General features: G+C 39.7%; 2 protein-coding genes across 18 annotated transcripts in view; one reads left to right on the top strand and one right to left on the bottom strand.

Annotated features, from left to right (window-relative positions):
* The window catches only part of NLN (neurolysin), a 143,663-nt gene extending 131,823 nt beyond the window's left edge, over positions 1 to 11,840 (bottom strand). The window contains exon 1 of one of the 2 annotated variants that reach the window (XM_077117327.1): positions 11,788 to 11,840. Coding sequence is in view for 1 of the 2 variants with exons in the window: in XM_077117326.1 (XP_076973441.1) it covers positions 10,710 to 10,750 (41 nt within the window). In the remaining variant the exon portion in view is untranslated. Of the gene's footprint in view, positions 1 to 10,709; positions 10,935 to 11,787 lie in introns of those variants that run through there. The other variant, XM_077117326.1, reaches the window with a different exon arrangement.
* Positions 11,434 to 19,628, top strand: part of SGTB (small glutamine rich tetratricopeptide repeat co-chaperone beta) — a 78,386-nt gene continuing 70,191 nt past the window's right edge. For 7 of the 16 annotated variants that reach the window (XR_013158021.1, XM_077117339.1, XM_077117338.1 and 4 more), the window contains exons 1-2: positions 11,932 to 12,093; positions 12,585 to 12,707. Coding sequence is in view for 15 of the 16 variants with exons in the window: in XM_077117339.1 (XP_076973454.1) it covers positions 12,608 to 12,707 (100 nt within the window). In the remaining variant the exon portion in view is untranslated. The other 9 variants (XM_077117343.1, XM_077117345.1, XM_077117335.1 and 6 more) reach the window with 8 other exon arrangements.

The following is a 19,628-nucleotide window of genomic DNA, read 5'->3' as shown; positions in this document are numbered from 1 at the left end:
ACTTCATATTTAATGCTACTAAGAATCACCTTATTAGACTTGTGTTCCAGTGAATAGAAATCCTTCTGGAACTTTAATTTTTCACCTTTACTTAAAAAGTCACTTGAAAATTTCATCAGTAGGTTATGTCTAGTCTCACCTCAGTCACTAGTAAAGCATTTGTAATTTTTCAACACCCACATATAGTCAGTCCTTAATTATGTAAGGATTGATTACTCATTCTTTACATAAATTACCCAGGTTCTTAGGATTCCTTTTCTCTATCTTGAACATAAGAGAGAAAACTGTAATTTAGTATATACCGTGCCAGTCTGAAAGGATGTATGTACCCTAGAAAAACCATGTTTTAATCCTAATCCCATTTTGTGAAGGCAGCTGTTTCTTCTAATCCCTATTCAATGCCATATGTTGGAAACTTTAATTGGACTGTTTTCATGGAGATGTGACTCACTCAAGAGTAGGTGTTAAACTGGATTAGGTGGAGATGTATCTCCACTCATTCTAAGTGGGTCTTGATTACTTTATTGGAATCCTATAAAAAGAGGAAACATTTTGGAGAAAGTTGGAGATTCTGAGAGAGCAGAAAATGACATAGCCACAAGAAGCAGAGAGTCCACCAGCCAGCGACCACTGGAGATGAAGAAGGAAAATGTCTCCTGGGGAGCTTCATGAAACAGGAAGCCAGGAGAGGAAGCTAGCAGATGATGACATGTTCGCCATGTGTGCTTCCAGCCAAGAGGGAAATCCTGACCGTGTTCGCATGTGCCTTTCCAGATGAGAGAGAAACTTTGACCACGTATTCCCAAGGTATTATTTCCCTAATAATGCCTTAGATTGGACATTTCTATAGACTTGTTGTAATTGGGACATTTTCTCGGCCTTAGAACTGTAAACTAGCAACTTCTTAAATTCCCCTTTTTAAAAGCCATTTCATCTCTGGCATATTGCATCGGCAGCTAGCAAACTAGAACAATACCTATTTGGTATCAAGCACTATGCTAGGTGTTTTCATAGACATTAGTTCTTGCAATCTTTAAAAAAAAATCATAGGAGATAGTAAATGTTTTCTCTAGTTTAGGGTTGAAGAAACTGAGCATCTGCACTCAGGTCTGTCTCCAAAACCAATGTGATTGGGAGGCAGTATATTCCTTCTTGGAGCCATTTCATTAGTTTTAACTTCTTTGCTTTAGGCACTCAATTTATACAATGTGACCATTTCTAAACTGTGGGGATTTCTAAACTCAGGGAAGGGGGTTGCGGAGGGGATCATCTATCTTTACAGATCCAAATCCTATCATCCTTCAAGGCCCAGTTCCACCACATAAAATACTTCCTTGTACTATCTTGGAAGTAATCTCTCCCTTCCTGAAACTCCCACGTGAATCCTCTGTTACTCTGTATGGTGCTCATCACCTTCTATCTTGTATTGTAATTATTTATGTACGTGCCTTATCACCCTTCCTAGTCTGCATTACCTTGGCCTTTTAAAGAAAGTTCAAATTAAAAAATGGTCTTATGAAATCTACTTCTGCCTTTACTATGTAAATATTCTTGAGGCTGTTATTAATTACATTACACAATTTCCTCTATATAATGAATCTATATAATAAAGTACACAGGAAAAACTTTGTTCCTAATAATTTATAACCATGGTTTCCCTTGCCTCAATACCAGGAAGCTCACAGTAAGATTCTGGACCCAATTACAGAAACTAGGCTGGTCTTACGTTCATTTCATTATTATTTTTGTTTATTATTCTTTTCCCTTTACATTTAAAAAAAATCTTAACATATATTTTTGCAATCAACCACAAATTTTTGTTAAGAGGGGAGTAGAAAATAAATTTCAACTATCAAATAATACCTATACTAGTGTCTTGCAAAAAGAATCTAAATTTGCTTTAAACATCCGTGCTGGTTTGAAATGATGCATGTACCCTAGAAAAACCATGTTTTTTAATCCTAATCCCATTTTCTAAATGCAGCCATTTCTTTTAATCCCTATTCAGTATTTATGCTTGAAACTGTAATGAGATCATCTCCCCGAAAATGTGATTTAATCAAGAAAGGTTGTTAAACTGGCTTAGCTGGAAGCGCGTCTCCACCCATTTGGGTGGGTCTTGACTAGTTTCTGAAGTCCTATAAAAGAGGAAACATTTGGAGAAAGAGAGATTTCTGAGAGAGCAGAGAATGACATAGCCACGAGAAGCAGAGTCTACCAGACAGTGAACTTTGGAGATGAAGAAGGAAAATACCTCCCAGGATGCTTCATGAAACAGGAAGCCAAGAGAGAAAGCTAGCAGATGATGCTGTGTTCGCCATGTGCCTTTCCAGATGAGAGAGAAACCCTGACTGTGTTCACCATGTGCCTTTCCACTTGAGAGAGAAACCCTGAACTTCATTGGCCTTCTTGAACCAAGGTATCTTTTCCTGGATGCCTTAGATTGGAAATTTCTATGGACTTGTTTTAATTGGGACATTTTTTCAGCCTTAGAACTATAAACTAGCAACTTATTAAATTCCCCCTTTTAAAGGCCATTCCATTTCTGGTGTATTGCATTCCGGCAGCTAGCAAACTAGAACACCAACTATCCTCATGCTTTTTAGTATCCTCCCTTGCATGTGTCTACATCACTCATATCATGATTGTGGCATGAGTTAATGAAGATTTGAAGGTTATGTACAGGTTTCAATAAAGTCACATTCTACTACCCACCATTTCTGTAACTTTAGAATTTTCTATTGTCATTAAAAACACTTTCAATGAACAGTTACTTATACACCTTATTGAGTAACCTGGGGATCTTTTTGCCATTCCAAGAAAATTTTTCATATTCTTACTTTCCCTCAGCTACTTCTTGGCAGGTATGAGAGAATATAACACTTAAAGCACAGGTGCTAGACCTAATGGGATATGGATTCCTTATCATGGATCCTTCCAGTTCTCTTGGACACTTTTTCTACCAGGTAGGGCAAGCTACATTACATTATCTTCTTGGTCTGACCAAAAAGTATTTTTGCTTCTTTCAGGATTATGCCCGGCTTGGTGATAAATTTTCCCCAGTTTCAAGTAACTCAAAGGTAGTATAAATCCAGAGTCTGTCTTCCTCTCCCTGGACTGACCCCAGGACTTTCCATGAGAAGTTTGCTTTCAGTTCTTCGTCAGCTGGGGTTGCTTCTGATCCAGTACTTCAGTGACTTGCCCCCTTAATTTTCTTCCACATCCAGACTGACATGTTTAGGAGGAGCTTTGCTCCTGGAGTATTTATTAATTAAATTTTCACTCTCTAAACCCACCAAAAGGGTCTGCAAAGCACCAAGCCCCTGTGTGAATGCCCTCAGTAATGACAAGGTGCTACGACAAAGTTCATGTCTTTCATTATAGGACTTCTCCTCTGCCCCCAAATGCCAAATCTAGGTCTACTCTCTCTAGATATTCACAGTGAACACTGAATTTCCAGTTATTATCACTGATGACATATTTTCACCCATCCATTCAATAAATGTATATTTTGAGCATCTACTGTGTGAATGACACCATGCTAAGTGCTGGAAATACTAAGATGAACAACCAAAAAATAGGTTTCTGATCTCAAAGAACTTGTAAACTAGTGAGGAAGACAAACACTATTCATAATAAGGTGTGTGCTATGGAAGTACTTGCAGCATTATTAAGGAACACCTAATTTAGTAGGAGTTAGGGCAGTTCACCCTAAGGAAGTTTAGGCTGAACTGATGTTGACAGGACCTATCACAAGATAATGGGTTTAGAGATACGTTTATTCTCTGACTCCCTGAACAGAGTGAGGTTATAAACCCATGAGGGCAGGGATGGTGTCGATCTTGTCTATAGCTATATTCCCAAAGTTTAGCTCAGCAGGTAGCACAGATCAAACATTCTAAAAATTTTTCTTGGGGTGCATGGTCCAGGAATCTATCCCTGGTCTCCTGCATAAAAGGTGACCATTCTACCACTGAACCACTTGTCACCCTCAATAAATATATATTTTTGAATAAAAAATAAATGAAAGGTATCTAGAATATATAAATAATTCTTAAACTCAATATGAAAAAGTTAAACAACCCAACAGGAAATGGGCAAAAGACACTAACAGGTATAAAATGCAAATGGCAAACAGATATAAAAACATACTCAAAGTCATTAATACACAGGGCAATCTATATAAAACCTAAGAGATGCTATTTTACAACCACTGGATTGGCAAAAGGTTTAATAAGAGTTGCCAAAAATGGTGGATCAATGGGTATTCATGAGCACTATTTTGAGATGGGGGGTGAAAATTATATCACACTTAGCTAAATAATTGGGCATTATTTGATAAAGTTGCAGATGTGCACATCCTACAACCCAGCGGTTTTTCTCTTAGGTCTATACCTTGTACATATGTACCAGGAGACATTACAAGAGTATTCATAGAAATATTGCTTATAACAGCAAAAAGCTGGAAATAATTCAAATGTTAACAAGAAAATAGATAATAAATTTTGGACTAGTCACACAATGAACAATTTTACAACAGTTACAAGAAGACACAGCCATGTGAAACTAGTTTCACCATGTGCAACTAAACCATATACTGTTTACAAATATATACATTTGTATTAACATTATAAGGAAATGGAAGAGGATGATAAATACAAAATTTAAGACATGGGTTATCTCTGGGATGAGGACAAGAGATAAAGTCGGAGAGGGACATACAGGAACTTCAAAGGTATGAGAAATAAACTTTTAGGAATAAAGATACCTTTTCTCTTTATATATATATGTGTGTGTGTGTGTCTATATAGATAGAGAGAGAGACACATATATAATTACATTCTTGTGTATGGTCTTTTATAACTTTAAAAATAAATGAATGAGTAAGTAACTGTTAGCTGGGCAGTAGAAAGGTAAGGGAAGACAAGAATGTTCCAAATTAAGAAATCAGTATGTGTTAATTTACTGGTCAGGAGATGAGGGTATGAACTCTCTGGCTGCAGCACTGAGTTCAATGGCCATCAGTGGGAGGTAAGCTGGCAGAGGGAAGTAGGGGCCAGAATACACAGGGATTTAAAAACCTTATTAAGGAGTTTTTATGTTATCCTAAGGTTAATGGCAAGCTAAAAATTTTTAAACTAGTGTGACATGTGACATTCGCATTTCATAAAGATTCCTTTTTTCTTAAGGAGAATATATTAGTGAGAAGCAAAAATTGAGGCTGGGATATAAACAAATTTTGGATTATGATGGTGGTATTGGAGATAGAGAAAAGACAAAGAACCTGAAGATGATTTAGGAGTTGGTGGTTGATAGAAAAGGTAAAGGAGATAAAGAAGGCAGGGATGGCTTCCAGACTTGTGACTTTGGTAAATGGTGAAATTTACTGCGACAAAGAACAGTGGCAGAAGAGCAAGTTTATAGGGTAATGTTGTACACTTAATTTAGGACAAGTTGATATTGAGATTAAACTACTAACATAACAGATGCTCGATACATAGCTGTAAAATGAAAAAGTAACTGAATGTGAGAGCTTCAAATGACACTGTCCAATTGGTAGCTGGAATCTACTATCATTCATTTCTCTTTTAAAGAAACAATTCATGTTTCTCTATTTTGTGTCTTGACAGAGGCTACAAAATCTTGAAAATAATTCCTATGAGACTCTGAAAGCTTCTATATATGCATAAATCTCAGTGTAGAATGATATCTAAGCACATATGCAGCCTTTATAATATGGATGTCATGTACTGTAGCAAGCAAGTTTTGCCTGAAAGCTGTGATTATTCCAGTCAGTATAAGTGGGCCTAGAATGTAAGGCAGAAAAAAGAACTTCCTCTTGGCTATGACCACAAATAGGATTAGGTTGACCACAAATAAGATACCAGCAAGATGTGACTCAGACATAAGAGGGCACCATTTTGAATTCCAAGCAGGACCTATAGACAACCTCAGAAAAGCTGGAATGCGATAGGGTCTTCTAAAGTAAGCTATAGAAAACCAGAAATCCGCATTCTGCAAGCTGGACTTTCTCTTATATTTCTTGCAGTTTCTGTGTTGATCTCCTTTCACTTTACTTAATAATTAGAAGTCTTTTAACAAAATCTTAGCCTTCCTGTTTGACAAAGGATTTAAATGTAAAAAATCAAACATGAAAGTACAAGAAGAAATGTAGGCGATTTTTATCAGTATAAAACAGTATAGTACAATGTAGTATTTATGTTACAAGCTCTTTCTAATCCAGAGCTTGACACATACGTATGTACTCAACAGATATCAATTTCCTTGGTTCTTTCTATCTTTAAGCTAGCTGCTTCTCCCCACCAAAGTTCTGTATCTTGTCTTAACCAAACAGGTGATGATGTTTAAGTTTGAGAAGTACCAGGGTATTTCTGACCAAAATCAAGCATAAAGAACAGTCTAACTTTTAACACCTGTAACTTAAAACCCTTCTTCTAAAAAATTTTTTCCCTGCTACAGTTTCCCTAAATTTTTGATTTGGGGGGATAATCTCAGTTTTATTTAATTAATAGTCATATACACAAAGACTGCTGAATTTATGAAGAACTATAATTTAATTAGTCTGGCTTTCTAAGACTTTCCATTTGAAGAAACCGTAACATCAGGAAGCAACCTTTATGGTCTCTAGACTACAAGCTCTGAATTTTTGTTTAGTAAATACATTCAGTGAATAAACTCTTAAAAAATGTAAAGAAATGCAAATTATAATGAGTTGCCACTTTTCAAATTTGTAAGGATAAAAATAATTAAAATACTCAGTGTTGGTAAGGGTGTAGGAAACCAGCATTACAGTTTTACTGATAGGAGTACAATTTGGGAGAAAAGTTTTGGAGGAGACTATGATAGTAGGTACCAAAGGCCTGAAAGATGTACATACTCTTGGATATATGAATTCCATTTCTGGTTACTTATCCTAATAATGAAGGATTTGGAAAAAGACTTAATAACAAAAATGTTTATCTAAGCACTGTTTCTCATAGCAAGACGTTGGGGACAGCTGATATCTCTAGCAATAGGGATTAATTTAAATCATCATACATCCTCAAATGGTCTAAGTTGAAGGTATTTATATTACAGAAAGGTGTTTATATTATATTACATGACAAAAATTATAATATGGTAAGCATGGTATGAATTTTCTGATGGTTGATATTAATGAATGTGGTTGTTTCATACAGTACAGTAAAATGTCTTAACATTAGAAAGATCTGCCTAACAGTGAATCACTGTTTCCCAAATGCCCTATGTTTGATGTTACAAAGTCATGCATGGGTAAAAGATCTTATCTAAGTGTAAGATTTGATCATTTTTGTAAAAAAAAAAGTATGTCTATACATATAAGAAATTTTAAAGCTGTTAACAATGGGTGGATTTTGTATATTTCTTTATTTTTAATATTTTCTAAGTTGCCTACAATGAACATGCATTGCGGTCATAATTTTAAAAAACAATGTTTTTTTTTTTTAATTGAAAAAGAGAACTAGGGCTATTACGTGTAAAATTTGGGCTAAATAGTATTGAACCATCTTTCCCATTACTTTTTTTGACCATGTAATCCATTCCAAATTCTCTAATATACATATAGATTTTGTTTGGATAATATGCTGTGTAATCTGGTCTAGGCAGGAAGAGAAATTCTCCTGGTTTAATTTCTATGGCAACATTTTAGAACTGAATGAAACCTAGATGTCACTTAGTCTAGTCCTTTTCATTTACAAAATAAGTTCAGAGAGGTTTCAAGAAATTGAGTGATTTACTTAAGGTCACAAGGTTAATTGAACAACAACCCAATTTCCAGATTCCCAGTTCATTTATCCCAAGAAATTGGTTTGAGACCCCATCAATGATCCTTGCTGTCAAGCTGGCTGCAGAATGGGTATAGTAGCTTTGCTAACTGTAAAACTCAGCGGAAGCCATAAATGAGTTAGGGGAAAGCCTATATACCACAACAACTTCAAAATGAACTCCCAAGTGTCAGTGGAAACGGGAAAACAAGTTTCTACCAGCAGTAATTCAGAAGAACACAGAAGGCCCTACATGTTGTCTAATATCAACTTCTTTTGGAGAACGGATTTTGAAACAGCAGATTCTGTGATTAAGTCTTTTTTAAGAGCCCTGGGTTAAGGACTATTGTATATGATAATTAAATGCAATATATGCCCTTAAGTAACAAAGTAGTTGATATATTTATGGTAGACTGCCAGCGTCTAACAAGGTAACAATCGATTGTAAGGTTTTAAAAATATATTTCTTTTCTCCTATGCATAAGCAAAGACTCTGGTATTTCTCAAAGTGTGGTCTGCAGAGCCCTGGCAGTGAGGTAGGATGTCCCTGAGACACTTTTTTTTTTAAACTTTTTTTTACTAATTAAAAAAAAATTAACAAACAAAACATTTAGATATCATTCCATTCTATATATACAATCAGTAATTCTTAATATCATCACATAGTTGCATATTCATCATTTCTTAGTACATTTGCATTGATTTAGAAAAAGAAACCTGAGACACTTTTAAAGTAGTCTGGTCTGCAAGGTTAAAAATATTTTCATCTTAATACTAAGACATTATTTACCTTTTTCATTTTGTTTATATTTACACTGATTCTGAAAAAGCAATGGTTGATTAAATTGTTGGCACCTGAACACATCCAAATTGTACTAATTAGTCCAAAGGAAAAATATTTGTGCAATGATGTTGAGCTGAAATAACTGCTTTTTTCACAGAAACCATTTTTGCTTTCAAAAAATGATTATGGTTTATTCAGACTTAGGTATTTGGCAGAAATTCTCTAAAAAAATTAACAAAGTAAACCTATCACTTCAAGGGAGACAATTGACAGTATTTGTTGTCATGGATAAAATTCAGTATTCAAGCAAAAATTAGAATTTAGAAAGATTTTATCTGCCACAGTGAGTTTGAAAACATCCCAATACTTGAAGGATTTTCTGATGGTTGCTATTAATGAATGTGGTTGTTTGATACAGTAAACTGTCTTAACATTAGAAAGATCTGCCTAACACAGTGAACCACTGTCTCCCAAATGCCCTATGTTTGATGTTACAAAGTCATGCATGGGTAAAAGATCTCATCTAAGTGTAAAATTGATCAATGAATTTTAACAGAGTAAGGAAAGTACACTAACGTGGTTTCAGATTTCACATTGCAACTAACCTTTAAAGAACTACTACTCGAAACTGGTGTAATTTCAAAGAAAATGTGTTACTATCTTAAAAGCCGATTAAGGTACTCCTCTCTTTTCCAGTTACCATTGTGAGATGGTATCCTCTTCATGTTTTAAACCAAAACAAAACAACATAGTCTAACAGACTAAATGCAGGTGCAGATGTAACAATCTAGCTATCTTCTATTAAGTCATACATCAGTTTTGTAAAAATGCAAAATACCACTCTTCTCACAGATTATTTTTTTGAGAGAAGTTGGATAATAGTTATTTTTCAATAAAAATGTTATTTACGTATGTAATGGGTTTATTACAGTTATAAAATAAATACATACATTTTTTAACCATTAAAAATTTTTAATATGGGATTAATATAACCTGTATAAAGAGACATTTTTAGAACCTCAGTAATTTTTAAGAAGGGGCCTAAGACTAAAAAGTTTCAGAACTGCTGCTTTATATTAAGATTTATTCTCGTTGACACTTGAGTCACGTAAAGATTTCTTTTGTCAGTATAGTTTCATTTGACAGCTGTAACTCATGCAGCCTGGAGAGCAGCAAAAAATGGACCCTGATATACGGTCAAATCATCACATTAACTTTTTTATAAAAAAGGATTGAGCACAAAGCTCCACATAAGATAAGTAGCAATGTACAACAGAAAACTAAAAAGCTTGAATGCTGATATATTCCTAAGTAGTTTTATCATCCATATCTAGAAAGATAACGTGCGTTTCCTTTTTTCCTGTTGGATCTTCATTTGGATTTATAGTTCAAGGCTAGATTTGGGAATGGGGGTGGTGGTGGAATTGTTTCTGAATACTCCAGCCAGCGCAACCGTGCAAAGGATTTATTTCTCTCAGCATCTCGGTACCGGTCTATTGCGGAGGGATGGGATTAGGAACCTAGGAAGCACTCCAAAATAGAAGCTGAGGCTGCCCCAAACCGTGTCCAAGCGATAATTTTTTTTTCCTTTTTGGACCAAGTCAATGTGCCTCTGCAAGAGCAAGGATGTTTTGCAGGGAGGAAACCAAAAAGTAAATTAGAAAGCACGGAGGGACAGCAGCAGCCAAACCAAAGCGGTTGCATCCTGCTTGAATGTGTATGAGTGTATCATGATGAGCACGAAAGGCTGCCGAGACTCATTATTCCGGAGCTACAGCTGCGGCCCTTTTCGAGGTACGTCTGTCCTTCAGGGTGGGGGGCTTCGGTCCAGGGATTCTGTTACCAGGGCCACCTCCCTGCATTCATTTCGGGCGGACTGCGGTCAATCGCGCCGACTGCGGGAGAGGCAATACCAAACAAAGGGGAGTGGACGCGTCCCCAGGGAGCGGAGGAGGGAACGGCGGCCTCGAGGTTCCCGCGCCCAAGGCCTCTGCGGTGCCGACGTAAGGGCCGCGGGTAGGAGGGTCCCGGGAGCGCCCCAGGAGCGCGGTCGGGAAACGGTGCGCGGCAGAACCCCCCGCCCTGCCCACGGTCAAGGTCAGCCCGCGCGCGGGAGGTACCTGCGGAGGGCTCGCGCGGCCGGAAGGCACCGGGCGAGCATGGGAGCGCCGAGAAGCCGGCGATGGCGGCGGGCGCGTTCAGCTTCGGTTTGGGGGAGGAACGGGAACAGGAGCGCCGACGGGCCGAGAAGCGGCCTAGCTGCGGAAGGCCCGGCCCAGCCCGGCTAGCCAGCCCGGCCTCTCCAGCCCGCGCGCTCCCACGTGCGGCAGCTCCCCGCAGCCGTCCACCTCAGGCCCACCCCGCCCCGCCGTCCCCTAAGCCCCACCCCACCCCCGCCTCCTCTGCCCAGCCCTTCCCCCGCCCCGCCGCGGTCCCCTCAGCTCCGCCCCCTTCCCCGCCCCGCCGCTGTCCCCCTCAGCTCCGCCCCCTTCCCTACCCCGCCGCGGTCCCCTCAGCCCCGCCTCGCCGCGGTCGCCCTCAGCTCCGCCCCCTTCCCCGCCCCGCCGCTGTCCCCTCAGCCCCGCCCCTTCCGCGCCCCGTCACTGTCCCCCTAAGCCCCGCCCCGCCGCTGTCCCCCTCAGCCCCACCCCCTTCCCTGCCCCGCCGCGGTCCCTTCAGCCCCGCCCCGGTCCCTTCAGCCCCGCCCCTTCCCCGCCCCGCCGCTGTCCCCCTCAGCCCCGCCCACTTCCCCGCCCCGCCGCGGTCCACCTCAGCCCCGCCCCGGGGGCGGTTCTGGCGCGACGCCGGCGCGGGGAGCCACGCGCAGTGCCGGGCGGGCTGAGGGGGCGGCGGCGGCCGGGGCCGGAAAGCTCTAGCGCAGCTGTCTGCGCTGCGGCTCTGGAGGCTCCAGCCCCGAGGACGAGGGGCGGGGGGACCGACCCGCCCCCTCGCGGTCGTCTCGCGGCCTCGGGCCTGGTAAGGGGCTTCCGTCCGCGAAGGGTCCCTAGGTGTTTGGTCGTCCAGCCGAAGGCCGGCGGCGCGTACCCGGCCACCAACCCAGGCGGGACCGCGGCGAGGCCTGGGTGCCGGAGGTGGGAAAGGAAGGTCGGCGTTCTCTGGGAGGAGGAGGAGGCCGAGGGGTTGGACGTCTCCTTCCCCCTCTCGCTTTTCCCCGGCTGCCCGGGGCCTTGTGAGTACCTGGGACCCCGCGGCCTAGGCTGCTTTGCCTTGAGAGTAAGTGCACGCGTGGAAGACGTCGCAGCGGGGGTGCCACGCCCTGGCTTTGGGTGGGGGCGGGGAGCCCTGCGGGTTCGGACGCGGCCGTGCTCCGCGTGGCGGACGGGGTGGCATCGTCCAGCCGTCCGCGGGCCGCGGCTGCCGCAGACCGTCGGGTCGGGAGGTGCGGGCCGCCCACTTGGACGACGCTTCTGGTCACGTCTGCTGACCAACCGGAAAGGTCGTTTTTACTAGGAGTGACACTCGGCAGTCGCACAGCCTTCGTCAGTATGTTTTCTCACCAAATGACTTCCAGCCTACGAAAGTAGACAGGGTGTAAACGATGTCTATATTGAAAATAACCGTCTCCCGAGGTAGGGGAAGATGCCCGATGGGGCTCAGCTTCTGAGTCAGCAGTAGGAAACCTCCGTCAGCTTAGTCCCGCGGCCTTTTGGGAGTCGTGTTGACGCCTGCATCCGTGCTTGTAGATGCTGCTATGTATACTGAGATGTTCAGCCAGAGTCTTAGCTTATGTTGTACAGATTTTGAGAAAAATTTTACCTATGCAAGAGATAACATCTATTATTACTGGTAAAGTTAAAAATATGCAATAAATTAGCATAACAATACTAAGCATCCTTTTCTTTAAGAAGAGAAGAGGTGATACAGATTTTTTTTAACTTAAACGTTAATTATAATCCTGTTTTTTTTACCCTTTGTAACCTTTGTGACTGACTCTGTAAAACAACTTAGTTCAATGTTTTCATTTTTCTTATTAGGAAAAAGTGTTTAAATTTCTAAAATGTCATCTATCAAGCAACTAGTTTATGCAGTTATTCGTTTCTTAAGGGAACAAAGTCAAATGGATGCTTATACTTCAGATGAACAAGAGAGCTTGGAAGGTGGGTGCTTGTCCTTAGTGTTCATTTGTATTGTAAATAAAACTGAAATAATATAAGCCCTGTCTTATGATAGATTTTGACAAAATCAAAATGTTTTTGTTGATCTTTTAAAAAGGGAGGCCTAACTATACTGTTATCTTATTCCCATTCTCTGATGCTTGTTTTGATTTTAATAAAAACAGGATAAGGGAACTATCATTCTTTTATTAAATGACTACTCAGTGTCAGAGGTATGCTATTCATATTCTCAGAAATTCGTTTTTCACAGTGACTGTTAATATTGTCCCCGTTTAATAAGTAAGTGAAATCAGGTAAACATGAAAAACAGCTAATATATAGCAAAGCTGTGATTTAAATCCTGGTTCTTACTCTAAAGCTCTCTCCCTGTCTTCTCTACATAATAGGAAAACAAATATTTTAGGAACAATGTATGAAAATACCTTAGTCTTCATAAAAACCTAGTAATTATACAACTAGTGAGTGCTGAAAAGAATGAATTTTGGACTTGAAATGAGGATTTCACTTTGTTTTTTAAAGGGCTTTAAATACTTATTTGGTCATTTGTAAAGTTGTGCGGGGTTTGAATGATAGCATCGTATGTTTCCTTGACAGCATCTTTTGTGGTTCATGATTATTCATGATAAAATTCAAATTCTCTATAATTATCATGAGGTAGAATTCTGAAGATGGATTTGTGGAGGTTCACTGAACTTGTAAATAGTTCGATGTGCCTAACATCCTGTGGCCTAAACACTTAATTACTTTGTTATTGTGAAACAGTACATTTGGGAAAACTTAATAAATAACAGTACAGTTTGAATTTCCTTTCTTGAAGCTGCTGCTTCTGTAAAGGGACACATCTATTAATGTCAACAAGCATTTCCCTTATGAATGTGCTTTTAGAAGGTGGGAATGAAAATTGGGCATTTGTTCCAAATCTACTTACAATCTGGTGAGATAATATTTTTCCAGGTGGCAGTGAGAAGAGCAGGTGACACACAGTTGGAGAACACTGCACAACCAGTCCATTTAATATTAAGGTCTTTTTGTCCTCATTCATGATTAGGTAATGTGAAAATAAAGTTGATTGGTTACCTTCCCTGTAAGGGAAGTAGTGGTTATGATTGTTCTGTAGCAAACAGATAAATGCAGTCATTTAATAATAGATCTTATTTTCTGATCAAACGCAGTATAATACTTTTATAGGCAGAGTTTTTTTAAAAACCAAGATGTTAGGTCCTATTTTTAGTATGGTATTCAGCCAAAAATATGCACCTTCAGCTGTTTGTTATACATGGCAGTCAGAAATGGTGCCAATTGTTTTTGACCGACCCCTATTTCTGACTCTGTGAGGCTAATTTAATTGAATATGAGATCATGTGGAGGTGTCTGCCCACCTTCTAGACATTTAAAAAGCCCTAGGAAAGGAGCCTAAGTTATAGTACCAGCTTTACCACGATTGTCAAGCTGGTATACCATCAGTTTTGAGTCTTGTCATCAGATTATGTCACCCACTCCTTTTAATTGTTGTATTCTGCTGACATCTACTTTTGGCTGTTGTGGCTCCTGCTCATTGTCACTCACTCTAGGACTATTCCTGCCTTAATTCTTGGCAATTGCAATATACTGATGCATGATTATACCGATTCCTTGGCCTCTCAGTTCCTTGACCCATATCCTTGTCCTTTTCTCCTCTGGTAATTTTGTCTTTCTCTTGACCTTAACCACTCCTCCCTTGATCATACCCTAGACCAAAGGTTTTGAATCAGGGGCTGTTTTGCAATCTCTGGAGACATTTTTGATCATCTTGACTGGAAGCAGGGGTATATTATTACCTGCATTTAGCAGGTAGATGCCAGGGATGCTGCTAAACATCCTGCAATGCACAGAAAGTCCCTCACCAAAGAAGAATTATGTGGTCCAAAATGTCACTAATACTGAAGTTGAGAAAACCTTTCCTAAACCTTGTCATTACTAAACTACATCTCCTCCATAAGCTCAGTCTTAAACGTTTCACTTCCTTATCACTACTGCCACTCTTTCTAGCTAACTCCATCTAGAATCACTACCCCAACAATTCTTTGACCCTACCGGTTCTTTCAATCTGTTGATCCTTCACCTTTTCACACCCCTCTTCTTGCCCAGCTTAAATCACTTGGTTGACCATTATAATCATTCCCTCAGATATCCTTCCCCTTCTTGCAAAACCCAATCTTGTTTAGATTCAACCCTTTACCTACTGTATAGATAAGAAAAACATACAATTGCTGACTGGTTTCATTTTGAATTCATGACTACAAACCTCAGTTGGACCTATGTAACGGTGCCAGGCAATCGTACTATTTGTTTCAAGTTTTTTCATCCTTTACCCTTCTCACTGATCATTTTAACATTTTCTCTCATATTCTCAACCCTGCAAACTTTCTTCCCCATTTTTACTTCCAGTTGACGACCTTGCTACCAGCTTCATCAAGAAAATTGAAGTAATCAAAATTCAAATTCCATAGACTCCCACTGCACCACTGGCCATCCATCAGCATCTATACCTACATTCCCTTCGTGCCTGCCTGTCTTCCTGTCTGTTACGTAGATGAACCATCCAGGTTCCTTTCTAAATGGAGCCACTCTAGTGGAACAGTAGAAGTCAAGCTGTCTCACCTACTCCATGATCTCACACGAGTTATTCTGCCCTATTTCTCATATAACATCAAACGTTCATACTTCAGTAGATCATTTCCATTATTTCTGTCTTCTTAAAAGAATAAAAACAGACAACAAAAAAAGCTGCCTTGGGTCCCACTGTGTCCCTCTTTCCCCACCTAATTGTTTTGTTCCCCTTTGTAGCAGACATCTTTGAGAGAATTGTCTATACTTGATTTCTCCAATTCCTCTTCCTTCAATTCTTTCTTAAACCCAGCCCAGTTAAGCCCTTGCCCTCATCTCTCCCCCCATATTTCTTTCATCAAGGTCACTCAAGGTGACCTCCCTGTGGTCAGTTAGTTCAGTGGTCAGTTCTCAGTCTTCAACTGATTTTTATTAGCCACCATTGTTACAGTTGATGATCAATGCTTCATTCTCCCCTCCCCTTATATTTTTTTCACTTGGCTTCTGACATGCCTCTCTTGGTTTTTTCCTTATCTCACTGTCTCCTTTGTTGATTCCTCCTCTCTTCCTTGACCTTTGGAGTGTCCAGTGTCCATGCTTGGTCTTCTAGTCTTCATTATCTTTAGTTGCTTTTGTGGTGCTATTCAGCTTCGTTGCACTTATACATCTTTTATTTATATGCTGCCATTGTCTCACATTTATGCACCCAGCTCAGACCTTTCTTGTGCCTACTAAATATCTTCACTTGTTTGTCTAACATTACCTCACATTTAACATAGCCAGAACTGAACTCCTGATACTCCCACCCAAAATCTGTTCTATCCACTACTTCTCCGTCTCAGTTGATGGCAGCTCCATCTTTTAGTTGTTCAGGCTAAAAACTTTGGCATCATTCTGGACTCTCTTTCTCTCATGCCCTACATCTAATCATTCAATAAGTCCTGTTGGCTGTACTTTCAAAATAAGTCAAGAACCTTACTGCTTCTTATCACCTCCACTGGTATCCCCCTTGATTTGAGCCTCCAGTATTTCTCCCCCAGATTATAGCGATAACCTCTAACTAGCCCCTCCACTTCTATCCTTGTCCCCTCCATCAACTGTTCTCGACACAACCACCAGAGTGACCTTTGTAAGCAGTGTATATCAAATTGTATCACTCCTCTACTCAGAAAGTTGCAACAGCTCTTCACGTTACACAGTCATTGTGTAGTCAGTCTATATAATTTGGACTTTTGTGACCTTTCTAATGTCTTATGTACTTAGGCTTCTCTTTTTTCAGTTGGCTCCGGTCACATCAGCTTCTCCAGTTTGAATGTACCTTTTACTTAAGGGCTTTTGCTCTGCCTAGAATGTTCTTCCCCCAGAAATAGTAACACACCCCACTTCTCCACCACTGCCCCATCTCCTTCCTATCTTTGTCAAATCTCTTCTCTCAATGTGGGCCTCCTTGACCACTCTTAAATCTGCAGCCTGCTTCCCTGCTTCACTCCCTATACTCCCCTATTCTCTTTTCCCTGCACTACTTTATTGCTTATAGTCTACCTCACTTCGCTGTCAGAAGGTCAGTTCCCAGAAGTCAGGGACCTTTTCTGTTTTGTTCACTGATATATATCCTAGGTACATAGAAGAGTGCCTGATACATATCCCAGTGCCTAGAAGAGTGTTCAGTAAATATTTGTTGAATTGAACCAATGAAGTGAATTCAGTGATCCTGGGCACATCACTTAGGTAGTCTGTGTCTTAGTTTTTAAGTCTTGTAGGTAGTGATATCTGCCCCCTACCCATCTGATAGGTTTGTGAAGAGAGTCAGAATCAGTGAATTGTGGGTGTATTGCGTATGAAAGCTTTTGAAAATAGTATTATACAAGTGGGATATGGTATTTCTGAATACTGTTCTTCATTTCTCTTTCTCTTTATCAGTACCAGACAATTATTGTTTGATGTTACAATGGAACAATAATTAAATACAGCATTACTTTAGATTTTTATGTCTTAATCCTGAGTGTAATCTTCTGAATGGAGAATCAAAGTTAATACTTTGTTTTCCTATTTCATAACTAAAAATCTTGTGGTAAAAATAAGTTGAATTATTGCTGTCAGATTATCTAGTTTTTTTTGGCTGATTAATGATAATGAGATAGTCATGAGTTCCAAGGCTATGGTGGCTTTGTTCACCACATCATCATGTTTGTCTTTCTAAATATGTGCTAGTGTTGCACACTAAACATTTTGGCAATTCATTGTGCTTATCAAAACAGAATTGTGCATACAGGAGACCTGGGTTCAATTCATGTTCCATGCACCCCCTAAAAATAGAAATAAATAATTTTAAAAAAACAAACAAAAAAGCAGAAATGTGTTTTTAAAAAACAAAGTAACCACCTTCTTTAGTGATATTTGGACTTGATGTATGCCAGATCTGTGTTCTAGGATTAATGGCAGCAATGATAAAGGAGCTGGAACAGATTGTCTCAACAAGATAGGGTATAAAAATCCCTCAGAGCCACATTTGGTCTTTCTAACTATCTGTATTTATCTCTGATGTTCTGTGCTCCAGTTTTTGGTTAAGGGCTTGGTTGAGTTCTATCCATTTTTTACATAGTTGTGAGTTAATGTTTTTTGAGGGGAGGGATGCTCTCTTCAACAGATTGATTCTGTTTTCTCTTATATTAAAATTTTACTTCCAAAGGCAGCTGATTAAATTTATGGAGTGTCTGTTATTTGCCAGACTCTGTTAAGAGTCAAAGATGAATAAAATGTAGGTTTAGTCCTCAAGGAGACACCATCTAATATGGGAAACAGACATGTAAGCACATGCAATATAGTGCAGTAAGTACAGTCATAGAGACACATAGAAACTACATGGCACAGTTAAGGAAATGATCAGGGAGAGAGGATGTTAATCAAGAATGGAGAAAAATACACGTACACATACACAGTTTTAAAAAATTGTCTTTATGGCAAGGAGAATCTATTTTCTTGTGGTCCATAATTAAAAGTGCAAATACAACTGCTTGACAAGAATAGGAATGGAGAGGATGAAGAATGGGTAAACAAGATTCTTTTCATTCTGAAAAGCACTTTTTGTGATTGTAACTTAGTTTCATAGTTGCTTTTCTAAGGAGAATTGTTCTGTGGCTAGTGGAAGTAGTAGTATTTCTTTTTTTTTTTTAAAGGAAAGACAGAGAGAAGGAAGGAAGGATAGAAGGAAGGAAGGGAGGAAGAAAGGGAAACATCTTTTAAACATTTTCTTGTTTTATTGTATTTGTTTTTTTGTTTTTGTTACATGGGCTGGGGCCGGGAATCGAACCGAGGTCCTCCGGCATAGCAGGCAAGCACTTTGCCCGCTGAGCCACCGCGGCCCGCCCCAGTAGTATTTCTTTTATGACAGTTATTTTCTCAGGACCACAGCTAATATACCTTTTAAAATTCATGAGTAAATGGAGGTGACTCTATTCTGCACTGTCTGGACGTACCCTGGACATTTTGGCTAGATTCTCGTTTTGTTGCGCCAGAAGAAAATTTTTTCTCAAACAAGGAAACTCTCCTTGTAGAGAGGATAAGGTATGCTCTCTCCTCTTTTATTGTCTTAGTTCAGGCTCTGTTTATGTCACTTTGGGGGCCCCACCTAGTTTTCTGCTTCTATTCTCTCACTTCTGTTCTCCATTCTCAGCATTACTAGAAGACTTTCAGTTCTAGCACAAATCCAGTTATGTTGTTCTCCTTCACTAAGTTCTTTAATGGCTCTCCCTTTGCCCATAGCATGAAGTCCAGTTCCCTTAAAAAATGCCAGTTGAGGTACTTGTCGTCTGATCCCAGACTCGTTTCTAGCTTCTCTCCCACCAGGTCTTTCCAGGAGGTCTGTCATATAGCCATATCAGTTATTTTCTTATCCTGAAAATACAGAAAACGCACTTGTTACCACTTAAAATGCCATATATTTTAATTATTTTGTCTGCCTCTTTCTGTTAAAGATTTTTGTTTGCTATGTTTACTGCTGTATACCTACTACATTAGAGCTGTGTCTTACATACAGTAGGTGCTCAGTAATCTGCATGCATGAATGAATTTTTAAAAGCCAATCTGTTTTCAAGTTAAGTGTACCAGGATTAAAATTTAGTGCCTCCTATGTGCTAATGAGTAAGTTTCTCTCACTGTTTTTAATAAGGTTGAGAATTCTATTTCTCACATTAAAAATAGAATTTTTTTTTAGTTTTGTTCAAGGCATTAGGACTTTAGTAATTGATCATGTTTTTCTTGGGGGAATTGAGTTGTTAATGACTTGCTCTTTCTGTAGATTTCACTAAGAATATGACA

This window comes from Tamandua tetradactyla, chromosome 9 (genome assembly GCF_023851605.1).
Source record: "Tamandua tetradactyla isolate mTamTet1 chromosome 9, mTamTet1.pri, whole genome shotgun sequence".
NCBI lineage: Eukaryota > Metazoa > Chordata > Mammalia > Pilosa > Myrmecophagidae > Tamandua > Tamandua tetradactyla.
The sequence above is the reverse complement of the archived record's forward strand: the minus strand, read 5'-3'. Positions and strand labels throughout refer to the sequence as shown.